Genomic DNA, 27,576 nt, shown 5'->3' on the forward strand with positions numbered 1-27,576 from the left:
TGCGCTATCAGGGAAGTCCTATTTTTTATTTTTTAAATAGAAAAGTGGAAGGTACAGATTTATGTAATTAAAAAAATGATTCCTGTAAATTACTACATTTGTATCTCTCAAATTTAGGGTAGATCTCTAATGAAAGTTCCAAATTCTAATTTTAAGACTAGAAAAGTAACTCAAGAAAGCCACTTAGTAAGTATCAGAGGATGTTCCCAGACATAATACACAGACAGTATGTCATGTTTATTCAGCTTGCAATGAGAGCCTTCAAGCAGATCCTATCATTGAAATCTCAGTTTATTTCCAGATAACTTAACATGGAAAAGATGTCTGAAATCCAGTATGACAGGAGACAAGAGTAAAACATTTAGCTCCCTTTTGAATTCAACATTAATAAATAATTATTAAGCCTTTAAGTTCAATGGACTAATCAACCAACAATAAAGTTTAAGACAGTGAACTATCCCTTTTTCAAGTCCTCCCCACCCCCCCGCCCCCCAGCCCTCTCTCTCTCCTTGGAGATAGAAAATACGCCACTTCAGAAATCAGAGCCAAGGATTTGGTTTGCTTGTACCCTACCAAAAAAGAATACAGTTCTAGCAAATTCGATATATATTTAATGCATTGCATCTCCAGTCAGCTTTGCTATTTACATTATTGGTTGAATCTATTAAAAAAAAAAAAAACTAAAAGAAGCTGTAGCAACTCTAACCTTGCACATCATACTCAGGTCAGCTGCACCAACATCAGTCACATCCACATGACTCCTATGATGCAACACATTCTGCTCTGGGAGCAGCCTACCATTTGGAAATGAAGATCATCAGCCAAAGTGAAAAGATAAGTTTGGCAGAATACCCTCCATCCACATTTTTCCTGTTTTTAAAACATTTCTCATTTGCAGATAGTTAAAGGAAATTCCAAAGATTTATTCCAAACGCTGCTGCACTGTAAAATGATCATTATAAAAACTAAAATTTTCAGGGCTCAAAAAGGGAGAAAGCCTGGAAATACTTTTTTTTTTTTTTTTTTTAAACCAAAAGGGAATGGGTTCTGCAGTCTTAACACTGGAGCAATATTTCAAATATTTACATTCTGTCAAAGGTAAAGTTTAAGCAGAATTCCAAGAGTATGTGTTACATGTTGCAACCTGCTAGGAGTTTAGTTTTCTGTTTGTGCTTGAAGTTCCTACACTGGTGTTATTGAGAGCAAGACCATTTAGAACCAGAACACATGCCCTGCAAGGTTCTTTGGTTTTAGATGCATAAAATTTCCCATCTTCACTAGCTTTTTATTTAAATCTTTGGGTTAAATAAAGAGCCATTTCCCCCCCCCCCCAAAAAATCCATGAGGGTTCAATACTCTGAATTATTTTCTTTCAACTATTAAAAAAGTGAATCTGCAAAGTCATTTGGTCTTAGAAAAAAACAGAAAAACGTCTCTGGAAATCAAAGCTATACTGACACTGGTTCTGAGGAGGAATACAGCTGGCTTTTAATGAGCTCCCGGGTGAAGCACTATGCATTTCTTTTAATACCTTTCCACCTCCAAACCACTCAAATATAAAGAATGACAAGATCCCTGCATACCTGAAATGAAATGAACACAATATTGTAAAGCAACTATACTTCAAAAAAAAAACAAAAAAAACAAAACCAAACCCCCAAGATCTCAAATTCATTTACTATTAATTTTTGATCCTCATTTTACAAGTGGTAATCTGAGGTTCAGGAAGAAGGTGGGGTTTCCTCCAATATTTCTCAGGGAAAATAGAGGAGCACAAAAAGAAAAGAAAAGAAAAAAAAAAACCTAACACCAGGAATTCTGATATGGAAATACTCTTCTGTAACACATTTTTATTACATTTCAATCTTTTTTATTCAGATGGCTGAGGCAGCCTTAATCATCATACTTTGTTAAGAGAAGAGAGAAAAGATAAGACACTTTAAGACTTTCTGGAATTTCCTAAAGCTTGGCCTCACCCCACCCCACAAGTCCTCCTTCCTGTCAGCTGACTGCAGTCACTCTCATTAGTGTGATCACCCCTTAAATATTTTCATTAAATCCATAAACCAAATGCATCAACATTTACCAGTAAGGAAATAAGAGTCTGGGGCTTTTAGCCAGTAGTCTGTAGAATTTCTTTTCTCTGCAAAGTTTTCTTTAAGAAATAAAGTAAGTTAGGTCCCAAATGTCAAGTAAAAAGCAGGATTTCCTGTCCTGTGTACCCCTATTTTCAGGAAAAATTCTCTTTAAAAGTTGATTCTCAACACTTTAATTTACTGAGAGCCACTTCCTTCAACCTTTCAACTTTGACCTTCCTTCAGACTCTCTCATCTCTCCAAGTCAAGCGTGGAGGAAGGATGACTTTAGGGAAAAATGGGACTTTGCTGAACTATGCATGGAGATCATATGGTGTGTAGATAAAATCTGGCCTTAATTTCTCAAAATACTGAGAGAGAAACATTTCCTTCTCCAGGGACCCACGCAGAAAAAATACAGCTCATTTAAGTACAAAATACACACAGAAGGAGCACTTATCTCCAGGCAGGGGGATTTCTCTCTCTCTCTCTCCATATATATGTGTGTGTGTGTATATATATGTATATACACACACACACACACATATATGTATAAATATATATACATATAAATATATATAAATGTTTATATATATATGTGTGTGTATATATATATATATATATATTTTTTTTTTTTTTTTTTTTTTTTGCTCGCACTGCGTGGCTTGCGGGATCTCAGATCCCCAACCAGACTGAACCTGTGCATGGCAGTGAAAACCCAAATCCTAACCACTAGACCACCAGGGAACTCCCATATTTTGTATTCTAAGTGTTCTATAAAAATTATGGAGTAGCGCCCACTGGCCGCACCTAGAGAAAGCCCACGCACAGCAACAAGACCCCAGCTCAGCCAAAAATAAATAAAATAAAAATAAATTTAAAAAAAAAGTATGTATTACTCTACAATTAGGAAGAAAAGAAAGGAAGGAGAGGTAATACTTCATATTTTTAAATTAATATAAATAGATAAGAATGATAAAACCAAATGCTGATGAGGAACTGCTGGGGAATTAAATATGTCCTTAGATTGTGCTAGCAGTGTTACAGAATTATGTCTTTTGACCACAATAACATCATTCAATAATATAGCCCCCCCCATAATTAAAAATAAGATGTTTCTGCCAAGATGCTTAGAGCTTTTTTATTAGGCTGGAAGAGAATCTAATTACTGGGGAATGATTAAAAAGTATAATGAAGTAACATATTGCCATAAAAGGATAACTACATGAACTAGGAAGATACAAAGGAAGGGCTATATAAGAAAGACCAAACCAAAGATAAAGCACACAAAACAGTGAGCACACAGTACCTAAAACCATGTAAAATCTAGTTATGCAACGATAAGAATATCATTGTGCACAATTGGTAAAGGTTACTCTTTTTCCAGGTTTTACTTGGCTTTTTCTGGTTTACTGTGTTGTGTGTGTGTGTGATTGTTCAGATGACTAATTTATATAAGAAAAACAAACCTCCAAACTCAACAAGCTTCTAACTCAAGAGTTTTAGTACAAATCTCTTGCAGTCCAGTGTACTTCTCTTCATGCCTTGATGTTTTTTATTCAGTAAAAAGACTATAAACGTAGGAAGAGGACAGATAGAAAGCTAAAGTCTTGAGAAGCCGGCTGTTAATATGTTTTAATTCTTTCCTGGTTTCCTTAGATTTCAAAAATATGTAAGGCCAGGGCTTCCCTGGTGGCGCAGTGGTTGAGGGTCTGCCTGCCAGTGCAGGGGACACGGGTTCGAGCCCTGGTCTGGGAGGGTCCCACATGCTACGGAGCAACTGGGCCCGTGAGCCACAATTACTGAGCCTGCGCGTCTGGAGCCTGTGCTCCGCAACAAGAGAGGCCGCGATAGTGAGGGGCCCCCGCTTGCCGCAACTGGAGAAAGCCCTTGCACAGAAACTAAGACCCAACACAGCCATAAATAAATAAATAAATAAATAAATAGATATATTGGATTAAACAAATAGATCATTAATTAAAAAAAAAAATGTAAGGCCAGATGTTTTTATCTAATAAATAGTCTATTATAATATCCAGGAGATAGTGTTTATGGTTGAAGAGGTACTACACAATTTCAGTTCTTGTTCTGATATTAATTAGCCACATGACATCGGGCATATCAGTTAATTTCTCTGACGTCATCTGTTTCCATCTGTAAAATAGGGATTTTATATCCTGCGAAACAATGAGCTGAATTAAGAACCTTTTACAATCACTTATAGTTCTAGGATTATGTCAACAATCTTGATAGGGATTTCTCACTCATTGTAACTCGTTAATGAATTAGAAGGCTAAAGGAAATGACTAATAAATTCATCTGGATACACACTATGTTGTTTAATCCAGGAGTGAGTCCATAGCAGAAAGAAAAGGTGATTTTGTGGGGCAATGATGTCTTCCTGGCCCCTACAAACTCTAATGTAGCCAACCAATGCTTAGAGAATATTCCAGTCTCCTGATATTACTTTTCAACATATTTTATTTTAATGGAACCGGATAGAAACCAGTAAGTAGTTAACTGGCATGAAAATAAGCAGAAAAGAGATGACTGGTCTCTAACTGACACGTCAAAGACAGCCACTTAGGGCAACAAACAGAAAGATCAGGATTCCCTGACTGGCATCTTTATACCTGGATCCATTACTGTCTTACCACAAAAGACCAAAGGTTTACTCAGAGTTACTAACTACGGTAAATAAAACTTAATTTATACGAGTAGGAGGCCTTACGAGAAATGTACCGCTACAGAGAGGTCAAAATACACTGAGAACTTAAGAGTTCATCGACAGATGAATGGATAAAAAGATTGTGGTGTATATATATATATATGGTTTAATCCTGACCCAAGCAAAAGACAATACTTTAAGTAGGTTATGAAGGTAGAAATACACCTTCCAAATATTTGGTCTTTATTCTCCTATCCAAGATTTGTGTGAACCAAATAAGTTAGGAACCAAACAGAAGAATTGGAGACCTTAAGGAGCCTGTCCCTACATTGTTTGGTGATTTGAATAACCACATCAAGGGCCTTTGAAGATTATGGATTCAAATGTCAACATGATGATAACTGAATATTGGTTATAACTGCCTGATCAGCTTTCTCATAAAAGAACGCCCAGAATAGTTACTTTGGCTACCTAAAACCCAGATCAACATATACATGGAGCTAGGGATGCTAAGCCACATTCAATGTATGTCACTGGGGGGTGGGAGGGGGGCTTCTTTTTCCTCATAACTTATAGGTTACATTAATCCATCCACTGCTCATTTGCTCATAGGAATTAGAACTATCATGTTCAACTAAAACATCTGACCAATATAACCTATCTATTCACCAAAGGTAGAGGATAAGTGAGGAACAGCCTTTAATCAGTTCTCATTATTTATAAGTTATTTGAGTTCTAAGCTTCTTTTCTCCTTTTTATTAAATAAACACTAAGAGCCAAGTCATTGTGCTGACCACTGGGAGATAAAAACGTCATTACTTTGAAAGAATTATAGACTGGGGAGTGTACAAATTCATACATGACTATTAAAGAAAGCATGATATAAGTGGCCAAAGAGAAGTAAAAAGAAAATTCTACAGGAGGGTCAGGAGGGTGAAGGTAATTTCATCTGGGAAAAAACTGAGGTAAGGTCTCACAGTCTTCATAGACCTTGAGGAGTAAGATTTCAAGAGGTAGAAATTAGGGGAAAGATATGACTAATTTAAAATGAGGAGTAATCCAGGGTTTGAGTATAAGATTAGTTATGAGACTGGAAAGGTAGGTTGAGCTCAGACTGTAGAAGACCCAAATATTAAATATGGATTAATTCTGAGACATCCAAAGTTTCTGATCAAGGGAATAACATAATTTACAACTATGTTTAGAAAAATAAATAGCAACAGTGTGGAGGATGGAAGGGAAGAAAAAAATGAGAGGCTAATAGGAAAGGTTGCAGCAATACCACAAGGCAAGATGTAATAAGGCTAAACCATAGAAGTAGATGTGGGACATCTTGGAGAGAATGGCCCATACTTGAGAGATGTGTAGACTTATGTAGATGACTTAGTAAGTGACTGACTGAGAAGAGGTAGGCACAAACAAGAACTGATCCCAAGCTTTACAGACCAGGAGGTGTGGTGAATGGTGATGCACTAAGAGACACCAGGGGTAGAGCAGGTTTTGGTTGGAAAGATAATGGATTCTTTTTTAGCCTTCTTGAATTTGAGTGCTTAAGGGATATTCACAAAGAGATGTGTGATCTGGGCAGGCAACCACAAAATTGGGGCTGAAGCTTGGGTTAAGAATTCAAGATTAGAATCTAGTTTTAGGATCCATCTCTTGGAGTCCTGGAAAGAGATGAGACTACACAGGGAGGGAGAAAAAAACAGGACTGCAGAGAAGAGATCAGAGAAGAAAAGTGGACAAGAACAGAAACCATCTCAGGACAAAAAGGGAGTAAGAGAGACTAAGAAAAGTAGAACTCAAGCCAATTAACTTGGCCTCCTGTAAATAACTCTGATAAAAAGATTTAGGAGATAAAAAGATTTAGATCATGCATTTCCATTAATCTATGTGCTCCCTGACCCTGCTCAGCTAGTTAGTTGAGATTTAGCCCAGTTCTTTAAAATTCTATTATGAGACAAGATTCACACGATTTGTACCTAATATATGCATTTTGTCTCACAGAAGTACTAATTTTTAGCTCTGAGGTATCATTCTTAACCTGTATACTCTTGCTCCTAAAAGGACTGCTAGTGTCTCTACCAATATTTCTCAGAGCTTCCTTCCAAAGATCCAATTATATAACTTCCTGATTAAAGCCTTATCCATATTAAGCTGAAATTATGATAACAATAACCATAACCTAGTTCAAACTGATTAGTTATTCATTAAACTAAAGTAGACAAAACTTTTTTTTTAAACAGTTTTACTGAAATACTAGACAAGCATTTTTAAAGTAATCTAGACTGTTTCCAACATGGGGTAATGATGCTTATTTAGAAGCAGCTATAAAACCAAGGGCAGTTGTGTTTTACATTCCCTAAGCAGTCCATTAAATGACAAATGACTATTTAATCAGGAAGTTTAAAAGCGCCTCCACCCAAAAAAAAAGCCCAGGTCAATCTTAGAACCCCTCCATCTTCCTAGACCGTTAGCAATCAGGCTGAGTGCCAGTGTGATTTGGTAAGGATCTTTCTTTATATGAGAATTTTTTTCTCTGCTTTGACCAGCCACAAACAGACAGGCTTGTTCTGACCCATCTTTCACTAGACATTTACGAGCAAAAAGTCTCTCACCAGATCCTTACACATAATCAGCATTTTGTTTGCTGCAGTCCCAATCATTTCCTACCTTGGGCCAGTTTTGACATGTACCAGCCTTTGCACTGAATCTACATTGTTGTGTGCTGCCATGACATCAAGCCGTCCTGCCCCTAACAGGGTCTGAGAGGAGGAGACTACAATGGTGCTTTGACCTCACAACAAAGCCCTTCCTCTCTATTTAGGATTTCTGACATTTTTTCCTTCCATTTAAAATTCTTCTTCCCATTTAAATTTTTTTAAGTTTTTTTTTTTTTAATTAAGACCATAAAGGGAAAGAGGGAGTTGGCAGGCCTAGAGGACTCAAAATTGAGGAGGGATGAGAGTTTAAGAAAAGTCATAAAATGCTTGTGGTTACATCTCTGCCAACTGGTTTCAGTGTTAAAACAGAGTGAAAACTCATGCAGAGAAAAGGGGTTCTAGCTTTGCAAATCTTTAAAAATTCTTTCTATTGATACACCCTCAAACAGATGATCGCTGAACACTAAAGAACTTTTCCAGGTAGAAAAGCAACAGGCACCGCAAGATACAAGAAAGAGATGGCTAAAATCACACCAAACATAACTGAGGATTCTAGGATAAGTTATCTAATTTTTACCTGGGAAGAAATGCTTCATACCATTACTTCACAAATGTAGAAATTTGGGCCAATACTTAGCTGAAAAAAATCTGCTTTCCCATCTAAAGGGAATCTAGAGTAAATGATGGCTTTGCTCCCCATCAGATCTGTTTATTTCATTATAATGACTGTTGTAACAAACCAACCCCATGTACAAGGCCAGATATGCAGGAAAGTATGAGAAAACTGGAAAAATTTACCAGCTCTGCGGCCCCTGGATTGTTATAAGTCACCAGCATATGTAACTCATTTCTAGTTAAGTAATTCCTCTGGGGACCTGGTCTGCACTCCACATGAAGGATCAAGTTTCATTAGCAGTTGTAGGAAAATGCAACCCTCTGCATTTGCAAGTCAAAACTCCTGAAGGCTATGGCTAGTCTGGCTATCTTCATTGATTTTTCCTGGGATAGGATTTTAGCTGATAGAAAACATTTGTTGGAAGGCACAGATGAGGAAGTTGAGAAGAGAAAGGATTCAGCTAGCAAGGAGACAACTAAGCCTCAGTCTTAATGTTAAACTCTGCCCTTAACACTCAGCCTGCAGCTGTGTCCAGGCAGAGAGAGATTCAGCAGTAATTCCACCCCCTAAAGCTACAAATGACAAAAGGCACAGGAAGACAAATTAAAAGGGCAAGCGTACAAAAAACACATAACCCAATCAGCATCAAACTGTTCATTTCTCGATATCGCCCTGAATCCCAGTGTGCGTGCACTTGATTCATGTGAAATTGGGTCACACTCACAAATCTTAGCATCTCTGTAAATAATTCATTTGAGACTTTTTATTAACTACTCGTCTAACTTGAATCAAAAGACATACTGACCACATACTCGCCATTACACAAACCGTCTAGACTAGAAAAACAGCTTTGTTTAGTTACGTGAATTGGCTTTTTCAAGTTTTAAACCCACCCAATCCTTACCTTGGTTTGAGTTGTTCACCTTTCTTCAAACATCATCTTAAGCCTGTTCAGCGGAACATTGTATTTCTCTATTTTGTTTGCAGCTTCTGCATTTTCACTTATTCGGGTTTCCTAATTCATGCCTGGATTCTCCCAGACAATTTTCCATTTTTTTACTTTCTGCTGAGTGGTCTTTAAGATGCTCACTGTCCTCGATGCGGGGGTACGGATACTGAGTAAGAGCTTCAGGAGGCGATTTGATTCTAGGTCTGGGGTGGACTCGTTCCTCTTGGTCAGCCTCGACTCCAGAGGCAGAGCTGTTTGCCACTTCAGCGGGAGGAGGGTCGCCTCTATGCCTGACCTCGGTGCTGCTGTTTCGCACGGAGTCTGGGAGAGAGTCTGCTCCCAGCACTGGGTTCTCCCACTTCTTCTTTAACACGGTCAGGTTCCCCCTTCTAAAGTGCTGGGGGAGATTTTCAGTGTTCTAGAAGAACAAAAAGTGAATGCCAGTTATAACTTGCCTGCTGAAACATTCAAACATGCTGTTCTTTGTAAAATGAAAGTTAAAACTCCAAGCTGCTCCTGGTCCACTGGCGTTTCAGACAGCTGTGAACAGTTACAGCCCTGCCACATGGAAAAAGCATCCACCGCAAGAGAGGGAGAGGGGAAGAGAGAAAAAGTCAGGAGCTAAAGCAGGAAGTGATAAAACAGGATAGCCTTATAAGGACAAAATGAGAAGAAAGGAGAGCCCAGATCTAATGATAGTTACATTGGAGACAAGGGATTTTTATCCAGAGATTAATAGGGAAAACAGAAAGAAAAAGCAAAATACCAGTTACTTTAAACCCTGTAAATATTCACTAATAAAAGTTCATCATTACATGCCACAAAATTACATCCTGGCTGGGTTTTTTTTCTTCTAAATGAGACAAAGATGCAGTATAGCTTAAACTACACAATACCAATAATTGTGGACAGTAGCATCAAGAATTGAAACTCTCTGTGGAAATTTAAAGCAGCAGCCACCAGACTTTTACATGTATATATCATCATATCCGACATAATTACATGAACAGTATCAAATTTTATTTTTACATAAGAACCTAATCCTTTTTTCCCCCCTGTACTTCTCTACATGTTTGTCCATGTATAAATCCTCAGTTTTCAGAAAATTCACTATTTTCCAGATCCTTTGGTTGAAAAATACCCAGGCTTCATATGAAACACTACTACCACCCCCTCTCTTGATGGAAGGACACACATTTACACATCCAAGACAGTTCTCTTTCACGTGGGTCAAACTGGAATTAATTTGTACATATAAGACAGATTGAAAACAACCTGGAAAGTGTCAACGTTGTTCCGCAGTAATAGAGGAGACATGCTGGGTGAAGTAAAATTCAATGTCCTAGACTCTGAAAGCACTCCTAAATAATTAAGCAGCAGCACCTTCCCAACAAAGCACAAAACTCCAGTACCTCTTGCCCTCCATTCCTGTAGTCTGTGGCCTCACCGGTCTTTCAACGAAGAAAGGACAAACCACCTAGGACTGAAAGACTCTGGGGAATTAAAACAAGATTAGCAGCTATATTGGAATTAAGTCTCTCACCCTATTACTCTTCTGAATACTCTCTGAGAGCCACTTCATCAAGTAGCACCAAGGCATGGAAAAAAGAAAGTTACAGAAGAACAACTGTTTGATATTTGTGTTTAAATCTTAGCTGACAAGATGCTTCATTGGGGAAGCATGTATGGACCAGAAATATAAGCAGCAAGAAAGTTTTCTTGTTGGAAAAGAGAGAATTTAAAAGCTGGTGCTACCATAACTGCCAGAAGCACTCTTGCTCTGTGCAACCCTCCTGAGACACAGTGGATGAGTCATCTGGGTCTCCAACTTCACCTGCTCTGCTCTGCCCTGCCTAAACAGGACCCCTGAGAATCAAGTGGCATTTTGCCTGGTAACTGGACACTACTTTTCTCAGAGACATATCATGTGATCAAAGTATATTTACTGACATGCAAGATGCTCATAAGATACTTTTGAGTGAATAAAGCTAATTATAAGATCGCGTGGGGGACTCCCTGGGGCGCAGTGGTTAGAATCCACCTGCCAATGCAGGGGACACGGGTTCGATCCCTGGTCCTGGAAGATCCCACACGCGGCAGAGCAACTAAGCCCATGCACCGCAACTACTGAGGCCTGTGTGCTGCAACTACTGAGCCTGTGTGCTGTAACTACTGAAGCCAGAGCTCCTAGAGCCGTGATCCGCAACAAGAGAAGCCACCACAATGAGAAGTCTGCGCACCGCAAAGAAGAGTAGCCCCCGCTCGCCGCAAACCAGAAAAAGTCAGCATGCAGCAACGAAGACCCAATGCAGCCAAAATTAAAACAAATAATAATAAATTTAAAATAAAATTAAAGAAAAGAAAAAAAAAAAACACAGGCATGGGGAATTCCCTGGCAGTCCAGTGTTAGGAGGTTGGAGCTTTCACTGCTGTGGGCCTGGGCCTGGGCCTGGGTCTGGATCCAATCCCTGGTCGAGGAACTAAGATCCCGCAAGCCACAGCCAAATATTAAAAAAAAAAAAAAAAAAAAAAAAAGACAGCATGATCCCATTTTATAATACACATATATGTTTCTAAATATAAACATAGAAAAGTAGTCTGGAAGAAGAAAAGACATCAGGATGTTAACAGGTTGCCGCGGGCATTTGTATTTTCTTCTTCTTTTCTCCTTTAGGATAAATGTGCTTTCATTGTGTAATAAAAATGAATACAAAAATAAAATTATGCATCGTCTTCATATCACAAGAAAAAGGTTCTATGGAATATCAAATAATTTTGATGTTACTTGTAAACAGCTTGAAAGTTGTCATCTCTACTTTACTTGTGATGACCTGGAAGAGAGGGATTTGTGTGACGGAGTACCAGCAATGTCCCAAACAAGGACCTGGGTGGAGGACATCCCTTAGGGGGGCATTTTAACAGAGGAGTGAATGTGCTCTTTTATTAAAAGGAGTTCTTAAGGATACAAGTTCAAAAGTGCTGGGGTGGGGACAAGTAGGGGAGGGATAGCGCTGTAAGGTCTGACAGCATTAAAGGCCCCAGAACTTGCCATCACTCCTGGCAGCACCACCCAGGTCATGCCAGCTTTCCAGGCTTTTCCTAGAGCTTTCCAGCTTTCCTAGAGCTTGAGGCAAGCAAAGATGGGGCAGAAGCAGTGGCTACAGTCTTTCTGGGGAAGAAAGAGAAGGAAGAAGGCACAGAACAAAAGCTAGAGCTGAAAGCAGACCGGGCAACACAATGAAAAGAGTACTGGACTGAGATAGCCTGGGTTATCATTGGATAGTGGATTATGGGCCACTTACATTTTCTTCTCTTTCTTTATCTGTATTTTCTTTTTAATTAATTTTTAATTGAAGTATAGTTAATTCACAATATTGTGTTAGTTTCAGGTGTACAGCAAAGTGATTCAGTGATTTTTTTTCAGATTATATTCCATTATAGGTTATTACAAGACACTGAATGTAATTCCCTGTGTTATACAGGAAATCCCTGTTGCTTATCTATTTTATGTATAGTATCTGTATTTCCTACAGTGAACATGCATTACGTATATAATCCAGCTCCATCCAGCCAAATGACCCTGGGCAAGTTTCTTAATTTCTGGAAACTTCCATACAGGGCTACTGTGGAGAATAAATGAGACTATATTAAAGCACATAATGTAGTATTTGACCAGTAGCGGTGACTATTATTAAATGAGTGGCCCTCCCCACTCTCCAGCCATACCTCACAACGGTGATCAACTGCAGTAGCCAGTCATCTCTCAAATCCTGAACTTGGGTTATAGTCACTTACTGTTCTTTCTACTCTCTCTACAGTGTCTACTGTTTCAGAGTAGGGCTGGGGCGGCGGCGGTGGGGGGGAGCTACAAAATAAGGTGAAATTTTAGTCGATGTCATTTGTGTCAGGGTTTTAACTTTTTCCCAAGTATTTTCCTAGAATAAGGCAGTGGGAGGTCAAGGAGGGTACAAGTTTTCAAGGGCCCCATTGGTTGCTGGACTACCACATCCTCCGTTCTCAAGGTGACATCCAGCACGCTGCTCATCCTATCCAGCAAGGCTGAGAATCTCGGTAGACATCGCCTCTGGACCATAACTGGCTGCCTAAATCCGATCAGGCACACTCAGGAGATGCAATGCAGTGTCCTTTCTGCAGGAGCATTCAACTTGGAAAGGGCCTTAGATAAGTCCCTTCCTCTCTTTGGGTCTGTTATTCCACCCACAAAATGAAGAGGCTGAGTCAAATGAGCTTTAACGCTGAAATCTTGGCAGGGGAATCTTCATCTTAAAAGCAGGAGGATATTTGGTAGGATACAGCAGTGGGGCTAGAAACATGGACTACCTGGATGTACAGCCTCCAAGGAAGGGAATAAATTCCTAGGCTAAGAGCTTCTCAGAAAAGTGGTAGCCAGTCATTATGGAGATGAATGCCCAAACAGCACAGATTTCAAGAAGTGACATATCCCATGCTTAAAAGGAACCTGAAAATATAACTGACGGTCGTATTAATGGTCTGTGCTTCTGTGTCCTAGATGCAAGTGGAAGAGGAAGAGAAAAGGAGGGCTGAATTTCTGGGAGTCCAAGCTATCACGTAACCTGATCCTAGTATTTGCTAAAGGAACAAATTTACCCACTTGCTCCTGAATGTTTCTCTACCTTGCTTTCCATGAGTATTCTTTCACCTGGAGTATTCAGGTGAGTATTCTTTCACCTGTAGAGTCACCTCTATAAATTTATATGTACATTTCTCCCTATTCTTCAGGAGACAAATTAGGTCTCTTACAAGTCTGGTGGATCTTAAAAGCAACTGTCTGTCATTAATGGAAAAACTGGTAAGATTTGAATAAAGCCTGTGGTTTAGCTGATAGCATTGCACCGATGTTAATTTCTCAGGTTTAATAAATGTACCACAGCTATAGAAGATGTTAACATTAGGGAAGGCTAGGTGGAGGTGTATGGGAGCTCTCTATACTATCTTAATAACTCTACTGCAAATCCAAAATTATTTTAAAATAAAAAATTTGTTAAAAAAAAGAACCATCCTTCAACTTTGTCTTCTTCCAGCTATTGCTGTCTCCCACATTTCACAGTTAAGGGACTTGAAAGCAGTCTTGTGTAGTTGCTATTTCCACTTGACTACTTTCCATTCCCTCTAATTCTACTACCAAAACACTTCTGAAGTAGCACCAATCAGGATCACCAATTACTTCTTTACATTTTTCATTTCATTATCTTATTTTTAACTTATTACTTTTCTCAATTACAAAAGTAATTTAAAAAACTTATTGGAGGGCTTCCCTGGTGGCGCAGTGGTTGAGAGTCTGCCTGCCAATGCAGGGGACGCGGGTTCGAGCCCTGGTCTGGGAAGATCTCACATGCTGCGGAGTAACTGGGCCCGTGAGCCACAACTACTGAGCCTGTGCGTCTGAAGCCCGTGCTCGGCAACAAGAGAGGCCGCGATAGTGAGAGGCCCGCGCACCGCGATGAAGAGTGGCCCCCACTTGCCGCAACTAGAGAAAGCCCTTGCACGGAAACGAAGACCCAACACAGCTAAAAATAAATAAATAAATAAATAATAAAAATAAAGGAATTCCTTAAAAAAAAAAAAAAAGTATTGTGGGGGAGGGCTTCCCCAGTGGCGCAGTGGTTAAGAATCCGCCTGCCAATGCAGGGGACACGGGTTCAAGCCCTGGTCCGGGAAGATCCCACACGCCGCAGAGCAACTAAGCCTGTGCGCCACAACTACTGAGCCTGCGCTCTAGAGCCTGCAAGCCACAGCTACTGAGCCAGCATGCTGCAACTACTGAAGCCCGTGTGCCTAGAGCCTGTGCTCCGCAACAAGAGGAGCCACCAACCACAATGAGAAGCCCGCGCACCGCAACGAAGAGGGGCCCCCACTTGCCGCAACTAGAGAAAGCCTGCGTGCAGCAACGAAGACCCGACGCAGCCAAAAATAAAATAAATAAATTTATTAAAAAACCCCAAAACTTATTGGGGGGGAAGTCATAGTCAAGATAGGAATGTATATTTGCCTTGAATATATGCTTTAATTTTCCTATTTGACTCCCCCATTCCTCTCAACCAAGATATCCACTGCCAAGAGTTTGGTGCACATGCTCTCAATTTTTTCCTCATTTTTATACACTATCTGTAATGTTTTTCTACAAAATCATACTATAGTTACTATTCTGCACCTTGCTTTAATCATTAATGTGCTTTTGAGACCTTTCCATGTTACACAAAATCTTAACCACATAGTATAATATCATATATAACATATATGAGGACTTCCCTGGTGGCACAGTGGTTAAGAACCCACCTGCCAATGCAGGGGACAAGGGTTCGAGCCCTGGTCCGGGAAGATCCCACATGCCATTGGAGCAACTAAGCCCGTGTGCCACAAGTACTGAACCTGTGCTCTACAGCTCGCTAGCCACAACTACTGAGCCCGCATGCTGCAACTACTGAGCCCACACGGCTAGAGCCCACGCTCCGCAACAAGAGAAGCCACCGCAATGAGAAGCCTGCGTGCCTCAACAAAGAGTAGCCCCCGCTCACCGCAACTAGAGAAAGCCCGTGCACAGCAACGAAGACCCAACACAGCCAAAAATAAAATAAATTAATCAATTTAAAAAAATTATATATGATATATTACTATGATGGATGTAGGTACCATAATTTACTACTACCCCACCGATGGATATTTGCATTATTTCAAATGTTTAAGTACTACAAAGAATCCTGCAATAAATATCCTTTTACTTTTATTTTATTTCACTAGTGAGTTTTTCTCAATGATCAGTCCTAGAAGTAGAATTGCAGGATCAATGTGTACTAAACATATTTAATATTTTAATAGGCATTGCCTAATTGACTTTTCATTAACAGTGGATAAGAATATTCCTCACATGCCAAATATTATTGATCAAAAAAATCTGCCAACTGTTTAGGTTACAATTTATATCTCACAGTTGCTTTATATTTGATTATTAGTGAGGCTAAGCATTTTTTGTATATTTATTGTTTCTTCTTTATTTACCTGTTCATACCCTTTTACCTTTTAACTGCCAGTTGCAAGGGGCACTTCTGTTTGTTTGTTTGTTTGTTTTTAATTTATTTATTTATGGCTGTGTTGGGTCTTCGTTTCTGTGCGAGGGCTTTCTCTAGCTGCGGCGAGCGGGGGCCACTCTTCATCGCGGTGCGCAGGCCCCTCACCATCGCGGCCTCTCTTGTTGCGGAGCACAGGCTCCAGATGCGCAGGCTCAGTAACTGTGGCTCACGGGCCCAGCTGCTCCACGGCATGTGGGATGCTCCCAGACCAGGGCTCGAACCCGTGTCCCCTGCATTGGCAGGCAGACTCCCAACCACTGCGCCACCAGGGAAGCCCCGGCACTTCTGTTTTATTTTATTTGATCTCTCTATAGCATCTGGTGTTACTGACCACTCCCCCCTTTAACAGAATTCCTTCCTTCCATGGTTTCTGTGACATCCCTTTTTCCTAGATTTCTTCCCATTTCTCTGGCCACTCTTCAGTTTTTTTTGTTTTTTTTTTTATAGGTTTCTCTTCCTCAGTCCCTCCCTGAGGATTGGTGGGGTCTCTCAAGGTTCTGCCTTAGGTTACCTTCTTTACTCACTTTATGTATTTTTCTATAGATGATGTCCTCCTTCTGGTTTCACCCACCAGCTGTCTGTTGATGATTCATGCCCTATTAACTCTAGCCAGATATCTCTCCTTACGTCTCAGTTCTACCTGGAAATCCTATAGACATCTTAAATTCATCCTTGTCTAAAGCTGAAGTCTCGCCTCTCCTCCGTTCACTCCTCACTCTTTAATCTGTTTCTTTTCCTGAATTCTCCATCTTGGTGAATGGGACAATTATCTTTTCAACTGTCCAATGTGCCTGTTCTCTTATGCCTCCATGCTGTGCACGTGCTGCTTCCTCTGCCACTCCTTTGCCCGCTTTGCTTAGCTAATTCCTAGTCATCCTTCAGGCTCAGTCAGGCACTACTTCTTCTGGGAAGTCTTCCTTGACATGTCATAGCCCAGGTTATGAGTCCCTCCTAAATTCTCCCCCAGCACCTTGAATATTTCTTTAATATGGTACTTATACCACTGGGATTATAAATTCTACTTTCCAAACTCTAAGCAGTTCCTTGAAGGCAGGGACCACATCTTATTCCTCTTTGTGCCTTCAGCACCTGGCACATAAAAGATGCTCCATAAATGTTCATCCGTACCTGTGGTATCAACTTTTGTCATCCTACTGTCTTGAACCTAGTCCAATCAGGCCTTTATCCCATCACTCCCAAATAGCACAAAGTGACCAATGACCTTCATATTGCCAAATCTGATGGTCGGTTCTCAGCCTATCTGTGTGTTTGACTCTGTTGATAACATGTCTTTTAGAAACACTTTCTTCACTGGACATCTGGCACTCCATTCTCTTATTTCCACTGCTATCTCACCAGCTGCTCCCTCTCAGTCTCCTTGGCTGGTTCCTCCTTCAATCTCCAACCTTTAAGCAACAAGGTGCCCCTGAGCTCAGTACTCATACCTCTTTTCTAGCTGTACTCACTCCCCAGGTGATCTCACGCATCTCTTGTCTTTACAAACCACAGATACTTTGATACACACACATCTCACCTCCAGCCTGGATCTCTTCCAATTCCAGATTTGTACATCCAGGTTCCTACTTGACCTCTCCACTTGGATATCTTAATAAAGAATTTTACATTTAACATGTCCAAAACTGAGCTTCTAATAAATATTTCCCCTTCTCTAAACCTGCTTTTACTGCCATCTTCCCCATCTCAATGGCATTTTTCCTGGTGTTTGGGCCAAAAGCATTGTTGCCATTCTTTTTCTCTACCTTCACTATAAATCCTGCCACTTCTCATCACCTATACAGCTACTATTCCAGTCCGATCCATAATCATCTTTTGCCTAAATCACTGCAATTGTCTCGTAATTTGTCTTCATGCTTCTGCCATTGTTCCTCTAGTCTCTTCCTCCTCTTTTAAAAATTTTAGTCAGATCACATTACTCCTTTGCACACAAACCCTCCAAAGGCCCCCATTCGATCACAGTTAAGGTTCAGGTCCTCACAATGGCCCTACATGACATTTCTCTTCCTATTCCTCAAACACACTTAGAATGTTCTTGCCTCGAGGCATTTGCATGTGTTCTTATCTTCTGCCTGAATTATTTTTCTCCCTAGCTCATGTCCTCAGATCTCTGCTCAAATCTCTCCTTGACCTCTATACTCATCCTTCTTACCTGCTTCATGTTGTTTCATACCTGACACATCTTTATTGTCTGCCTCTCCCACCAGAATATAAACTCCATGGTGGTAGAGATGTAGCCTGTATTAGTGCCTAAAGCAGTGCTTGGCATATAGTGGGTGCTCTATGAATACTTGCTAATTGAATAAATGAAAGGAAAAAAAGAAGGAAGAAAAGAGAAAGGGGAAAAATAACACGCAAGAGAGAGAAGGAGGAAAGAAAAGAAAACAGCAGTTGAGTGAAATGATGGTAAGTTTTCTTACAGTGCACCAGAGGGGATCCATTCTCGAATTACAGGAAAATTAAGTCAAAGACCTGTCAGCATTGCCTCCTTAGAGAAAACAGAGTGACAGGGGCATGTTATGTTCTAATTTAAATAGGTTAGGTACTGAAAGCTGCCAGGAGGATGTTTTCGTAATGCCAGCCAAATTAAAGAATTCTTGCCCAAATACGTGAGGTTTTTTTTTCCTCATACCATTAAATCAAGTAAGATCTCAAAAGAAAAACACTATCCAGCCCAGCTGGAAGTTAGCCAGCGGGAGAGTACAAATGGGTATGAGCTCAGAGCTGGTTCTGAGGTTTTCACCTTTGGTGGATCCTGCAGCTAAGAAACTTGCTAACTAGACTGGGTCAAGAAGTTTGGTTTACACAAAGAACCCAGGGGGATGACAACAGCTGCACAGCTGCTACCATTTAAATGCAGAGAAACATTCTGGTTGTTTGATTTGGAAAAAAGGAAACAGCCTGGGAGGCCCTGGAGCCTAATTTGAGCAGAAGCAGTAAGCCATTTTATAACCACAAGCAAAGTACTTGGCTTTCTATCCTTAACTCAGGAAAGAAAAAGTGGCTCAAAAGGAGAACCTCAGGGAAAAAAATAAGATTCTCTGCACCTGAGCCAAGTTCTCCTGAGCAAATGATTCACCAGTCAGACCAGCTGGCACAAATGCCCGGCTCAGCTGACTCGGAGCCCACGCCCCATAGAGGCTGCAGGTGGCTGAGCCACGTGGGCTCTGCCTGCGGAAGTTCCACATGTCCCGGGGCTTCCAAATACTTACACTTCTCCTCTTTTCCATGTTTGCTTCTTCAGCTGCTTTCTGGTACCTTCAGAGAAGAGGGGGGAGAAAAGAGAATGTCCTCAAATTAAACTTATATTTTTACTCTTTCAGACTTTAAGAAAACCACTTCTGCACACCTATCTCTGCCAGGGATTATCTTTAATCAACTCTATCAGAAGAAGCAGAGAATCAGAGCAGCCCTCACTTCCTGCACTGTTGCAGTCATCTGCTCTAAGAGAAAGACCCAAGACAATGAGGTCAAATGCTAGTAAACAACTGGATAGAACAGAAAGCCTGGGGCTTTTTTCTGTTTTTTAATACTTATTTATTTACTTGGCTGCTCCGGGTCTTAGTTGGGGCCTGCAAGATCTTTAGTTGCGGCATGAGGGATCTAGTTCCCTGACCAGGGATCGAACCCGGGCTCCCTGCATTGGCAGCGCAGAGTCTTAACCATTGGACCACCAGGGAAGTCCCAAGCCTGGGGTTTTAAAGTCCCAGTTTCATCACTTATTCACTGTGATCTCAGGCAAGTCAACCTCTCTAAGCCTCAGTTTCTTTATCTAGAAAATGATGTACTATAAAGCTGGGAAGATTAAACAAGATCACATGCATAAAAATGCTTTGGAATTAGTCAAATGATATAGCATTGCGTTAATCCTAGGTTGCACATTTCCCCCTCATTCAAGCCTCTGAAATCTTACAATTCCTGTCGGCCAAATGATCAAGAGGTAGTCACACTGCCTGTATGTGTGTGAACTTAGTCTATGCTGTTGGTAGTGTTGCTTTTGCTCAGTTAAATGTATTTGATGACACTATACATGTTTTAAATACCACTTAAATGTCTTTAGAGAGATTACACTACGATTTGCCATTTAAAGAAAAATTGTTTTACTTTTTATAACTTATGCGTAAGAGTGATACGTGAGAAAAGTTTCTGTGCTAAGCAAGCATTGGTCCTTTTAATTAGCAGTATTTTTTCCTTAGTGATGCATAAAATAATGGCCCAGCCTACAGTCAGTGGCATCTTAGAGTTGATAAACAGGCTTATATAATTTTATTATTTTAATTTTATTATTACTTTCATCATTTTATTTTATAATTTTTATTACTTGCTCAGAAGATCCCTGAGAAACAACTGAAGTCCCAGGGCTTTTCAGGGGGGGATCAGGTTTTCTGCATTTGAAGACAAAGAAGGCTTGGGAGGTCCAGGTTACAGCAAATCTCCAAACCACTAAGAACCATCTTAACCTGGCTTCCTCAGAGCCTCTGAGTCAAGCACTGAAGGCAGCACCATCCCATGGAGAATCCCCACCGCGTGCCTGCATGCCTAGAACTCACCAACCCAACCCTAGAAAAGGGCACATTCAACGGGCCATTTGTTCCTGCCTTAAGGTAGAATTTCAGAATTCACAAGGCATTTGGGCAAGGAAAAGGAGATGAGACAAAAAGGTAAAGAGCAGTACAGGAAAGGGCCCATTCCTCTACCAAAACCAACGTTCAACTCATAAAAACCTTCACAAGCTCAGAACTTCCTTATTGTGTGTGTCAAATAGAACAACCTCATCCAAAATGGAAGCCAGAGGAAAGTCCTAGGTCTGGCACCATTGCTTACCTGCTATGTAACCTGGGTTATATCACTTCATTTACTTGGGCCTCACTGACGAAATTAAGTGCATTTGAGAGGATTTCTAACGTCTCTTCCAGTCTTATTATTGTTTAAATTTTAACAGTAATCAGATATCAGTGTCTCATTCACCAGACTGGGTAATACTCTGAAACTGAGCAGAACTTTCTTATAGGGTAGGGTGAAAGGACTTCCAAAATTTTCTGGGATTTCATTGACCACAGGTTATGGAAGAAAATGGGATTAGAACTGCTATAAATCAAATGACAAGCTAGAAAGATATTTGAAACTTACATTACAGACAAAAGGCTGATTTCCCTAAAATACAAAGAACTCTTACAAATCAATAAGAAACTGGTAAACAACTTAATAGAAAAATGGGCATGACCATAAACATACAGTTCACAGAAAATATCAAATGACTCTTAAATAAAAAATAAGAATGTTCAGCCTCAAAATAAAAATTCAAACAACACTAAGAACATTTTTTATCCATCAAGTAGAAAAAGCTTTAAAAAAAAAAAAAGCTAACATACTGAGGGTAAATTAATAAAACCTCTATGGAAGGCATTTTGTCAATTTACAAGAATTACAAAATTACAAAAGCACAAATGTTACGATTCGCCAATTTTATCTTATAGGTATACTCACACAAGCAAAAATGACTTTTACATTAGATTATTTGTCATAGCATTAAATGTGATAGCAAATGACTGAAAACAACCTGAATGTCCATTAACAGAGGACTGGTAAATAAATTATAATGTATTCACGCAGTGGAATACTATGCAACTATATAAAGAACAAAAGCACAGTGGTAATGGTTGCACAACAATGTGAATGTACTTAATGTCACTGAAATGTATACTTAAAAATGGTTAAAATGGTATATTATATGTTATGTACATATTACCAAAATTTAAAAAAAAAAAACAACCCAGTGTGATACTGGCATAAAGACAGACATGTAGATCAACGGAAGAGAATAGAGAGCCCAGAAATAAACCCTCACATATATGGCCAAAGGATTTCAACAAGGATGCCAAGACCATCTAATGGGGAAAAGATAGTCTTTTCAATAAATGATGTTGGAAAAACTAGATATCCCCATGCAAAAAAAAGACCTAAGCATAAAAGTTAAAACTATAAAACTCTTAGAAGAAAACAAGGGCAAAGCCTTATGATATTGAATTTGGCAATGATTTCTTGAAATGACACCCAAAGCACACGGCAACAAAGAAAAAATAGATAAATTGGACTTCAGCAAAATCTGTGAACCAAAGGACACCATCAACAGAGTGAAAAGGCAACCCATGCAATGGCAGAAAATATTTGCAAATCATATATCTGATAAGGGATTAACATCCAAAATATACAAAATTTAAAAAAAATAACAATATTGCTCAAGAAAGTAGTTCTAGGCTAGGGCTTCCCTGGTGGCGCAAGTGGTTGGGAATCTGCCTGCTAATGCAGGGGGACACGGGTTCGAGCCTGGTCTGGGAGGATCCCACATGCCGCGGAGCAACTAGGCCCGTGAGCCACAACTACTGAGCCTGCGGCATCTGGAGTCTGTGTCCCGAAACAAGAGAGGCCACGACAGTGAGAGGCCCGCGCACTGTGATGAAGAGTGGCCCCCGCTTGCCACAAGTAGAGAAAGCCCTCGCACAGAAACAAAGACCCAACACAGCCAAAAATAAATAAATAAATAAATAAATAAATTAAAAAAAAAAAGTATCAGTGTTAATTTAAAAAGAAAAAAGAAAAACAAGTATGTTCTAGGGAACTCTCGGGTGGTCCAGTGGTTAGGACTTGGCCCTTTCATTGCCAGTGGGCCCAGGTTCGATCCCTGGTTGGGGAACTAAGATCTCACAAGCCGTGCCGCGAGGCCAAAAAAAAAAAAAAAAGAAATATGTTCTAAGCACTAGAGAAAAAGTAGTGAAAGAAATAACCAAAAGAGACATAGTTCCTGCTCTCAGGCAGCCTATAGCTTAAATATTAAACACGTACATGCACACAGACGCACACACACAAATATATACATATACACATACATACACACATATATAGTGTAAATCCTTCAAAGAAAAAGGACAGAGTATTATTCAACAACCTAACAAAGGAACCAAATTGAGAAGGTGGTGGGTGGGGTGTGTATATGTGCGTGTGTGCGCGGGCATGCACGTGTGCGTGCGTGTGTGTGTGAAGGAAAGCCTTGCTGAGGAAGTGACCTTTAGGCTGAGATCTGAAGTTTGATCAGAAGGAGTCAGCCAAGCAAAACGAAGCAAGAAAAAGCATTCCAGGCACAGAAGAAGAGCACACAACAAAGTCCCCAAGGCAGAGAGTGTCTCATGTGTACAAGATATACAAAGAACTCCAATGTTTGCTGAAGCACTCTGCGATAAAGGCAGAGGTCAGGAGATGATGCTGGGAGGCAAGGGCTTTGCAGGCTATGCTAAGGATTTTTTTTTTTTTAATAATATGTTTATTATTCCAAGAGACATTCCCTTTTTCTTTCTTTTCAATGAAACTCTGAGATTTTTTATGGTGGCAAGGTGTGTATAGCTGGGTCTATGCCTAAATTTTTTTTTTTAAATTTATTATTTATGGCTGTGTTGGGTCTCCATTTCTGTGCGAGGGCCCTCTCTCCAGTTGTGGCAAGCGGGGGCCACTCTTCATCGTGGTGCGCGGGCCTCTCACTATCGCGGCCTCTCCTGTTTCGGAGCACAGGCTCCAGACGCGCAGGTCATTCAGCAATTGGGCTCACGGGTCCAGTTGCTCCGCGGCATGTGGGATCTTCCCAGACCAGGGCTCGAACCCGTGTCCTCTGCACCGGTAGGCAGACTCTCAACCACTGCGCCACCAGGGAAGCCCCTATGCTAAGGATTTTGAATGTAATCTTAGGTACAATGAATGGTCACTGACCCAAGCCATGTTTTTAAAAGAGCAGTGGATGCTGTGTGGAGAATGGACTGGAGGGGGCTGAGAATGGAGGCAGCAATAGTGAGAGAAGATGCTGGCTTGGTCCAGGGTGGTGGCACTAGAGATAAAATGAATAGATTTGAGGTATGTTTCAGAATCAACAGGATTGGTAATGAGGAAGACAAGGTCAAGAATGACTCCCAGGTTTCCAGCAGATGAGTCAATGGAAGGAGGAGCAAAGTTGGGGATGGGGAAGACGAAGAGTTCAGCGTTAGCCGTGTTAACTAAAGCATCCACTTGGTGGTGGCAGTGATTAGGTACACTGCCTAATCAGAGCTCGAAAGAGAGATCTGAGCTAACAATATAAATTTAGGACTTGTCTGTCCACAGATGATACTAAAGCCATGAAAGTATATGATATCATCTATGAAGAGTGCGTAGTGCAAGAAAAAGCCCAGAACTCAGTCCTGGAGACTCTAACATTTAGCAGTCAGAACATGAAGAAGAGGTGATAACAGAGAATGAGAAGGAACAGGTGGAGGTAACAGGAAAACCAAGAGACTCCCAGAGAAGCCAAGAGAAGAAAAAATGTGGGAAGAAGTGGCAAGGGGTCATCTAAGACAAAGGCTAACAAACATCTCCTTGATTCAGCAACATAGAAGTCTTTGGTAACCCTGGCAATCCTCTTCCGTTATAAATACAATTTATTAACCCATAGTCCTTTTAATGGGCATTTGGATTATTTCCAGTTATCCATCATTACAAATAGTGCTTTGGTGAATGGCCCTGTACATATATTTTTTTCCCCACTTGTACTACTGTAGCTAAGAGTCCCTAAAAATGGAAATGCAGAAACACAGTGGATTATGGCTAGAAAGAAACTTAGGACTGGCCTTGAACTTATGTTTCCACACCCGTTGGGTAATCATCTACAGTATATTACAGCAATAATACAATATATGAAAGCTGGAGCCAATCAGCAGACAGGTTTATTCTTAGCCAATTGTTCTCCAAGGCAAGGAGAACAATTTACACTGTGATTAGTTGGATAAATAAGCTCAGAGGTTCCCTTCCCTTTACTGTCTTAACAGAAACGTATATTTAAAGAAAGATCAAAATAGTTTCCATCTTCAGTCCTATCCTTTTAGCACTGAGGCATCTATCTGTCAGATACAGGTGTATACACTGATGGTTGTCTTGAATTGTTTTGAAACTCCCACTCAAATATCACCACCCTTTATTTGTAATGAAGTACTTGCTAAATAGTAGATACACACCACTACTAGTGGTGTGGAAAGGTTCCACACCACTGCTTTCTTCCAAGTTAGGTCCTTGGTACTTTTACATTTTGACTCTCAGAATGCTAAGAGACGCTGAGGTACAATACTTCCGAATTAAGTGTTAGATCAGGATTCAGGCCTTAGACTTTCCTCAAAGACGCTCGGAGCAACTAGCATTATTCTGACAAAAAATGTGAAGGTCACTGGATAGGGGGAGAAGTGAAGACATTTTAAAGATCCAAATCTGAGGGAAAAAATATTTGCCATGAGATTTCTATAGTTAAAATCTTATCCCTCTTCCCTTCCCAGATTTTCTTGTCCTCCAGTCTCCTCTTCACACAAAGAATTTAATCTTGCAACTGCTCCTTAATGCTCAGCTGTGAGGCAGGCAGCTGATGGAGGATGCTAAAATTATCTGGGGAGTAATAACAGTGTCTCAACCTTTTCTAAGACCAGAAAACAGAGTTCCTGAGCCATGACTCTTGCTTGTATGCCTTCAAATAGAGCAAAGGTCTCACTGAGCCAAAAAAGGAAAAAAGAAACTCCCAAGTTTTAGGAAATGCATTTTCTTCTGGAATAATTTCACCACCAAAATGTTACAGAGAAGCAAAGAAGTTAACCAGGGAGATCTGAGGGTCAAATTTTTTCTTAATGAAGGGAAACTGGTCACAGAAAACTAAATATAAACCCTGTTCTTTCTTGGGACTGTGGAATGGGTAAAGTTATAACACGAGTGGCAGGAGCAGTGACAGGAGGGCAGGCACGGGTGGTGGAGGAATTAAGTGTCCTGGATTAAGCTCTGCCACTATCTTGGGATGTGATCTTTAGTCATAATTGCTGGACCACAAGTTCCTTATTTGTCAGAGGAATGGGACAAAGGTTAGCCAGATCAGTAGTTCTTTTTTGTTGGAGAATCCTCTTTTCAAATGATAACTTAGAACCTCACATATAAAAGGGATCAAAGCAGGACCGCTGGGGTGGAAGGTCACAGGCTCAGCCCTTTAGATCTTCCCGTCTTCCCAGAACTGGCCCCTGAGGTTCCTCTGAAGAACTCAATTAAGATAGTTTGAAAAGCACTGGGCTAGATTCCCTTCAACTCTAAAAATACATGAGTCAAAGAGGAACCTTCTGCAAAGAAACCGAATTCTACCAAAAGAGTCAAATTTTAATCAAGCAAAGGATTATACTATGCTGCAGTCATTTGTGAGGGAAACCAAAGCTAGCTGTTCAAACTGACCGTTCAAGAGCATCCTCCCTACTCAAATTTAATGCTTTATATAGTATAGAGGTTTAGTAAAAGAAATAAGTCTGGAGTTATAAAGCACTCATAAGACACAAGCTGTGATGCTAGAAAAACCACTCTTATGGATATATCCATGTAAAACATTATCAACAGTTAGAAAGTAAAGACCAGCTAATCTTACAAACAGCAGCCAGATTAAGCTTCCTCCAGATACCATTTTTATATTAGTCTCCGGTCACAAACCTCCCGAGGTTTCCTACAGTCTCTTAACTAGGCTTATATAGGATTTATTAATTGAAAACCCCATAATAGAGATCGTTTCAAAATAAGAGAAAATCAGGTCAGTTGTGTTAGAAGTCAAAATTCATGTACGTTTTGTGGAAAACAGTCCTGCAATCTGCTTTGGGAACCTACTGTGTGTGAATCCTCAAAGCCTTAAGCCGTGTCGGCAATACGTCTCCACCAAGTATGAAACCTGGAGAAGGAATCCAGGCTGATTCTCTGGTTTTCACTGTCTTAAGTGCACATCATGTCCTGTCCCATTTCTGTGTCTTACCTCCTATCACTCCCCTTCCTCTGCAATGCCACCACCATGGTCCCGGCCTACCAAATAAAATTCTATTCATCCTTCAAAACCAGTTCAATAGTAGGACCTATGCATCAGAAGAAAAATACTAGACAGAAAAAAATCAAAATATTAACTTGGGCAGGTTACTCTCTACTCCTCAGTGTTCTCAACTATAAGACAGGGATAATGTCCCTTCCTCACATAGTTTTTTTGTTTTGTTTTGTTGGCCATACCATGCAGCATGCGGGATCTTAGTTCCCCAACCAGGGATTGAACCCGAGGCTCCTGCAGTGGAAGTGCGGAGTCTTAACCACTGGACCACCAGGGAAGTCCCTCCCTCATATAGTTTTTATTAGGATTAGAAATAGTATCGATTTCCATCAAGAGTCTAGCGTACCTGGCATATTGATTCGGATTAATGGCTTCAGGATTTACAGTTTTGCATAACTGCCATTTGCCTTTATAACCTTTGTGGAGAAAAGACAGTCACCCTACTGTTCTATGAGAAGGTGGCCTCTTAAGGTCCCTTTGCACCTTCTCCCTGCAAGATTAAGAAGCCCCTAAAATAAGCAGCTTTTTCCAACTTCCTCTCATCAGTGCTACTATAGGACCCAAATCCTCTATCTTGAGAATTG

The 27,576-nt window shown here is 40.3% G+C and overlaps 1 protein-coding gene and 1 non-coding gene across 2 annotated transcripts in view; both read right to left on the reverse strand.

Moving 5' to 3' along the window:
* Positions 1-27,576, reverse strand: part of LIMA1 (LIM domain and actin binding 1) — an 86,753-nt gene that overhangs the window by 24,096 nt on the left and 35,081 nt on the right. The window contains 3 exon segments of the mRNA XM_036865928.1: positions 8,927-9,038; positions 9,040-9,389; positions 19,308-19,353. Of these exon segments, the coding sequence (XP_036721823.1) occupies positions 8,927-9,038; positions 9,040-9,389; positions 19,308-19,353 (508 nt within the window).
* Positions 19,703-19,775, reverse strand: TRNAG-GCC. The gene has a single exon. It is a non-coding gene; the product is annotated as a tRNA-Gly (tRNA).

Source organism: Balaenoptera musculus, chromosome 10 (genome assembly GCF_009873245.2).
Source record: "Balaenoptera musculus isolate JJ_BM4_2016_0621 chromosome 10, mBalMus1.pri.v3, whole genome shotgun sequence".
In the NCBI taxonomy this organism is placed as follows: domain Eukaryota; kingdom Metazoa; phylum Chordata; class Mammalia; order Artiodactyla; family Balaenopteridae; genus Balaenoptera; species Balaenoptera musculus.